Source organism: Limulus polyphemus, unplaced genomic scaffold, assembly GCF_000517525.1.
Source record: "Limulus polyphemus unplaced genomic scaffold, Limulus_polyphemus-2.1.2 Scaffold303, whole genome shotgun sequence".
In the NCBI taxonomy this organism is placed as follows: domain Eukaryota; kingdom Metazoa; phylum Arthropoda; class Merostomata; order Xiphosura; family Limulidae; genus Limulus; species Limulus polyphemus.
Genome location: NW_013665913.1, coordinates 235,573 through 242,814, shown reverse-complemented (window position 1 = coordinate 242,814; position 7,242 = coordinate 235,573). Strand labels below are relative to the sequence as shown.

Here is a 7,242-nt window from a genome sequence, read left to right as displayed (position 1 = left end):
GGAAATTAACAAACGAGCAGATACGCAACAATATTATCTACAAAAAACATAGGATATCGCTATGGATAACAACATTGCTATTGCTCCCGCTATAATTTTTATTCACACCTTTGAAAGCTCTGCAATTTTGCAGTGGGGGTTTAAAACTGGACAAAAATCTGATAGGTGGCATTGTTACATTGATGACATTTTCGGTATTGGGAGTCATGACATTAAGTTCATCTTAGAATTTTTGGATTTCCTTAACAACTTACATAAAACTATTAAGTTTACATTTTAGCACACTGGGAATTTTTTCAGGGTCTAGCTGTTTCTGATACCTTAGTCTCTGTTGAAAATAACAAACTTATTATTAAAATGTACTAAAATAATGTGTTAACCCATTGATTTTACATGTCAATTCACACCATCCACCTAATACCAAACACGTGACATTACTATTGTTAAGTCAGTTTTTAATTTCTGTATGTGTTCTTTTCAGTTATTAGTTTGTATTTGTATGTGACGCTGTGACCCTTTAGAAAGGCGTAAGCCGAAATGTCGGATTTAAATAAAATCGTTGAATGGAGTGCGGTTAGTCGTTTTTTTTTCTTCTTGTAAACCAATTTCAATTTTTCAGGCTACTGTCTGCTCTGCAAAGTTTAAAAACTGACAAGTTTTTGTTTTACATATAACTATTTTAATAGCAAATGGATACCAGATTCTCAGCATTATACGATTTCACATTTTAAAACCCCTAAAACAACAATTCTAGGGAAACAGATCTTAGATTGGTGTGCTATATTGTTAAGTAAATATGGCGAATAATGCGCAATATAATTTTGTTGTTTTTCAATACTTATAGTGCAGCGAACATTTCACCCTTGCTGCTTCATCAGGTCTAGTTGTAAAAGAAGAATTTATTTTATTCCTTCAATTTTTTTGGTTGTTTTTCATTTGTTACACTTTTAATCTCGGATGTTAGTGTTGTTGTAAACGTATCAATGTCTCCTAAGGCCCATGGACTATTCCTTCAATGAAGGAATTGTGGGATATGTCAAAATTCTTACTAACAGTTACTTTTTGTTGCTATTTTATAATAGAAAGTTGGAAAAATATTACCATTAAATAAACAAATGTTCTAAAAATAACTAAAAGATGATACCTTATTATTTCTGCTTAATTAAACCGAACATTAAATTTATGTTTGGTCTTACACTAGTTTCCGTTAGGGGGCAACCATTGCAGGTCAGAGATCCCTCATAGTGTAATATCCTTTTTCGTCTAGCCAGGTTAGGAGCTTCAGGAGCTGTATAAGTTCTGAAAGTTATATCGTTGAACATCTCCCAGAAATGAAGATTTTTAAGGATATTATAACAGGTACTTTAAAAATCTTAATTAAGAAAATAATACTTACGTTTATTGAGAAAGTTTTATTTTCCTCATATTTGTTAATTTATTTTCCAGGTGATGAGATGTTCACCGACAGCTTTAAGTATACAGTTATAGATGATTGCTTGTATGAAGTGGAATGTAAGGTGAGTTAGGCCTAACTTTAATTCTACTGAGACTGATAGTTCAGTTATTCTAAAAATGTTAATAACGCAATCTTGAGGGTCATCTAAGAAAAACAAAATTTTGAAAATGGAGGAACAATAAATATTTTCTTAGTTTCTTTGTATTATTAATGTCAATTTTTTGTCCTATTATATAAATTATAATTATTTAAAAAGTGTAACGTATATTTGGTATTACTATTACTAGTATTAATTTATCCCTAACTGACATTGTAATGTTCTGTGAATGTGACACTTTTTATGTGGTTCTAACCTTACAACTTAGTTTATATTGTTTTATATTCTTTAAAGTTTAAATTTCCTTTGGTACAATTTTTTTTCTATTTTGCTCACTGAAGTGAAGATAGTGAAGTAGTTCTTGTACTCGTTATGTGGTAAATATTTATCATTTTAAGTTCTGCATGATTGCTAGTTTCAATTCTTTTAATCTGAAATTTACAATAGTCCTAAATATTATTTATATGAAGGTCTTTTACTAAAATTTTTCTGAAGCATTTAAATAAGAATTACAAACATTGTTTTAGCTAGGTATTTTCTAAATGAGATACATTGCATTTGCCAGGATATTAGTACTGTATTGTTTAGGTGGTATGTGCATATCAATTTTTCATATCAACCAGTAAAATTTGTAGCTTTAGTTATACTGCTTCTAGAAACTTTTATTTAGTAACATTAACTATGTAACCACTATATAATTTTAATATTTCCATGCAATTTTCTAGCATAAAATAATTGTAATAGGTATAAATTATTTAAATTTTTGAAATAGTTAGGCAGGTTTGTCCTGGAAGTCATTACCTTAACGTGACAGTAGTGAGAGTTGACATTTAGATGAGACAGTTCGATATTTGACAGACAAGTAAAGCTCTGGAATATTTGTTTTTGGTATAAAAACATTCTGGGACCTTTTATTTGTTTGTAAAGATTGAATTGAAAATGTGTAAGCAATTTTTTGATGTATGGAAGGGATAGGGCACAGCCATATTGAACCAACAGAAATAAACACTGAATGGTAAAGTGAAGACCTGTTTCTGCTCTGTTTGGTGGGTTAATCTAGCCTATGTAAATTAGGCCTAGGCAGAAAATTGTGGTTGTAGTAACCTAATGCATCTTGGAAAAAGGCCCCAAACTCTAGACATTTTATGCCTTTTGTAGCAAAAATTATCTGTGTGTTTATATAGATTTCAAACAGCTTTAAAAAAAACTAAAATGTAACATGTGACAGACTGATCCAAAATATTTCTCTGCAAAAATTTAATTTCACTCAAAAAAAAAAAAAGAAATGGTAATTGAAAAATACTTACAAAACTGCATGACTGTTACAATACATAGATCATTAGGAAATGCATCTATGCACATAGAAAGTTTCCAAAAATCCACTTTCATTAAGAGTTATAACTGAGTTTTATGTTCAACAATATATCGAGTATAAATGTGATCAAGAAATTGTTCTGAACCCTGTGACAAAGAATTGTGGACTATTTTCTAAATATGGTAACATTTCTTGATTTAATAGACATTAATTAAAATTGGTAAAATTCAACATTATCACTCAAGGAAATTTAAAGTTAACTAAAGAATATTCAAACACAATGTTAAATTTTCTTTGTACTTGTTAACTTTTGTGACAATTTCTTGTCAGTGTAATACAATCTTATATTTAGCAGACAATTAAAAAAATACAGGGGATCAACTTTCAATAACATAAATGTTTATTTGTCACTGTTATTTATCATGTACAAAAAATATAGGCGAGATAAATGACAAAAAAGAACTTATATTTAATATTTACATGGTTCTCATGTTTTTGTTTATTTTCCTATCAGCATTCTGAAAGTTGTACAAGCAAGTTTCATAATGAACATTTCCATAAGTGTAACTTTGATCAGAACTAATGTAAATTTATATTAACATGTATTAAAAAAATAGGTGTATTTTTGTTTTATCATTACTATGCTCCTTTATGCTAATAAGCTTTTAGATTTATTGCAATATTCTAATATAAATTTCATGTTTTTGTTTTCCCAAAACAGAATATTCAATTGTTTTTTTCACGGTAATGCTTATTTAGTTTATTGAGTTGAAATGTGTCAAAAAATGTTCTCCAACTATTTAAGTACAAGTATGCAGTGGTAAACATACTACTGCTAAGTTCAGTAGCATTTAACTCGTTATGTTTGGTGACATTTCTATCATGGATGTTATTGGTCTTAAATGAGCCTTTGCAATCAGAGATATAGCTTGATGTGCAGCTTTTATTAGCACGCTTGGACCAAAGAAAGTTCTTTTCATTTCAAAATTCCTGTAAATATTGAAACTGTGTGGGTAATTATGAATATAGTTCAGCTGTGACATTTTTATAGTGCAAATGGTGCTTATAACTGAATATAATGTGTTGTTTACAGAAAGCTTGTAAGATTGTGGTTAATTTTATTTTGCATATAGGATTAAGTTAAAATTTGTTATGTACATAGTGTTTGAAAATGGATTTATTTTATCTTATTTATAATAACGTAATACAAATATGTAATTGTTCATACAATTTAAAAGGTTTTCATTTGGGATAAAATTTAGAAGTTCAATCGCACTTATGTATTATTGTGAAACAAAGATGGGCATGTTACAACCTTTATCTTGTTGATTTGATTTTTATTTGTTCATAATATATAATTCTATAAACCTATTAAATATTATTGAGAAGTGAATTTGGCACAGCTTCTTTATCATCTATAATTAATATTTTCTTAGTATTATAATTGAAAAGTTATTCAGGCAACTGTATTCATTTCAAGCAAGTGAAATTCTATAGCTCCTTGTCTAAGTGGACTGGTGGGCTCAAAAGTTAATACAAAAGCCCTGCAAGAATGGATTTTTTAAACTCTGGTGATTCCCACAGTGTGGGGGTGTAAGTACTTGTGTATATTTATTTACTGTTTTTAAAGCTATGGTCCTGTATAAAACTTCAAGCTCTTATATCTCATATGTACTCATGTTACAATTCCTAGTAAGGAAGTGTTATTATTTTGCTCTAATACTAGGATTTTTCTGTTCTGTATCATATTTTTTTTAATGAAATGTAATTTTTTTTTGTATTGATGGTACATTCACTTGGACTAGAAACTACAGCCTATATGTGTGAAATGGATTTTAAACCTTATTGATAGAACTGTCTTGGGTCCCTGCCCTACCATTCTATGTTGATTCATAAAGTTGTTGATGTGTAGGTTGTGGTTAATTTACATCAAGTTTTAAATGTAATTGTGCTTTGAAGCATTCATGTAAGCAAAAAGCTGTTGTAGACATGCTTTGTTGAAAATTGTTGAATTGTATTTGAAATATTGAAGAGGGATGTCAGTACCTTTGTGTATTGACAAAAAGTAATGAACAGTATAGTAAAGACCAAAATTTCTAATTGTAGGGTTAACATGTTTTAATAAGAAAACATCAAAAACAAGTTAAATTATGTATATTTTGTCCAAATCTTACCAAAAAGTAATAACTTTAACATTGTATGAACTACAGGGGTGCAAATAAACAGTTGAGCTAGGGGCCATGTGATAAGATAGTTAAGAGGCCACTTTCCTTAACTTTGGGACCACTTTATGTTGATCATGTCTAGGCAATTTTTCCCTTCTTAGAACTGTAATTCTCTCCCCTTGGTAAAAGTATTGTCCATAGTGGTAGGAATACTAAGCCTACTAATAGTAGAAATACTACAAGTACTGGTAAGAAAACAATGCCTATTACTAGTAGCATTGACCAGGGGCATTAGCAGTACAAAAGGTGCTATATGGAGTACTAACATGAAGGTTACAATTGAAACTAGGGGCCTCAGATGTTTTTAGACATTATACAGTTTTATCAGTTTTTCCTGAACACCCCAAATCATAACAAAGAGTGTATATAGCTATTCCAAGAATCCCTATAATCTCAGGATATTGTGGCAGAACACCAATTGGCCTGTCAGGGACAGTCCTACTTATAAAACCAACCAATCAAAACATTAAAATAAGATGTAAGCTTTTATGTCTATAAAGATATCCAACAAAAGTGTGAGCATGTTGTAACTAACTGTACATGTCTATGCTCACTATTGCCACATAAATTTTTAGCCACTGTAGCATTAGCCACACCACTTATAGTATTAACCTTATATTAGATGTTAGTGGGTATATTGAAGCTGTTGAATGTAAATGTATTATATTTGAGGTACTTTAGTAGTATAATGAATCTGTGAATGTAAGAATGACTTTGAGGCAGCTGTTATCAAAGCAACCACTCCATGTGTATGTAGCATTGCACTGGCAATAATCATCAGTACTGATTTACGTAAACATTTATATCACTAAGATAGTGAGTATTACTTTGCTGCAATACTATAAAATTGTACTAAATGTGCACTGGTCTGTATGAAACAAATGCTCCAACAAAGTGTATATAATCATGAACATTTTATGTTCGAAAGCTTGTAGCCAAAGAGAGATCCATTGGAGAGTCACACTCTTTATGGGACATGATAGCCAGGGTTTTCAACCTGTCAAGTCCTTTGTACATGGATAATTGTGGATGCTTCTGAGACTCACAGGCTGAACTTACTTCTTTGCTACTCTGTTGCTCAGTCAGACTTACCTTCATCATAGATGCATAACCTCTTCTGTCCTTGGTAGTAGTCCATACTTCTCAAAGTCAAAGGACTGTAATGGTTTTAGAGTACAAGGGCAAGGACATCAGTGTCTCAACATCATCCTCTTGAAGCATGTTACGAGCATTGGTTTTAATACGATTATAGGTGCTAAACCCTCTGTTGCATTCAACTGAGGTAACTTGGTTTGCGAGTCCAATACAAGCCAGTTTGCTCAGGTTTGATAAACCTGAGGTGTCATGAAGAAAACCTTTGTAAAATGCTGCCAAATCCATGTTCATGAACTGTTCCTGTTGCATTACATTTGTCAACAGAACCCACTCAACTTTGGCTGATGATGTATCTATGAATGCTTCATACCTCATAAACAAAGTGTTGAATTCATATTCATCCTTATCAGCTGCTGCTAGATGGTGCACTGGGCTTAACAGCTCAAAATTCATCATGGGGTTCCTGTCAGGAAAGATAACAGCAAGTCTGTTATCAAATTCCTCAAGAAATGGTTCAGCAGCAGCTTGGAACTTTTCCCTCTCAGATGGAGAATCATTTATGTCATGTCCATGGAAGACAGCATAGCCACTTGGACATGGCTGGTCTGGCATTATATCTAACACCTGCTTAGTGTGAGGGCCTGGTGATGTAAGAAGACTCTTAGTGCAAGTCTGGCAGCATCTACCCGTGACATGACTGTTGTGTATTATTTACAGTATAGGACTCCTTTCTTCTGCATGACTTTTGACAAGATTGCTAAAACACCCACTGCATCACACAGAAAGTGTCATCATACATTTTTAAGATGCCATCAGTGTCATGAGATCGTGTAATACTGCCCTGCCTTCATGGCCATACTCAGCACCAGCTGCAGCAAGACAACTAATGACTGCCCCCATGGAACATAAAGTAAACTTTCTTTTTGTTTTTTCATAAACAGATTTTAATGTGGTATTTTTAACTGAATTTGCATTTTTGTTAAACTTCTTAAATGCTTTGTCTACTATATTTGGTTCAAATCCTCTATCAATAGCTATATACTTAATTAATAAC

The 7,242-nt window shown here is 31.6% G+C and overlaps 1 protein-coding gene across 1 annotated transcript in view; it reads left to right on the top strand.

The window, feature by feature from the left end:
* Positions 1-1,215: 1,215 nt before the first annotated feature.
* The window catches only part of LOC106457211 (translationally-controlled tumor protein homolog), a 22,278-nt gene continuing 16,251 nt past the window's right edge, over positions 1,216-7,242 (top strand). The window contains exons 1-2 of the mRNA XM_013916604.2: positions 1,216-1,359; positions 1,447-1,517. Of these exons, the coding sequence (XP_013772058.1) occupies positions 1,332-1,359; positions 1,447-1,517 (99 nt within the window). The 5' untranslated portion in view covers positions 1,216-1,331. The remainder of the gene's footprint in view (positions 1,360-1,446; positions 1,518-7,242) is intronic.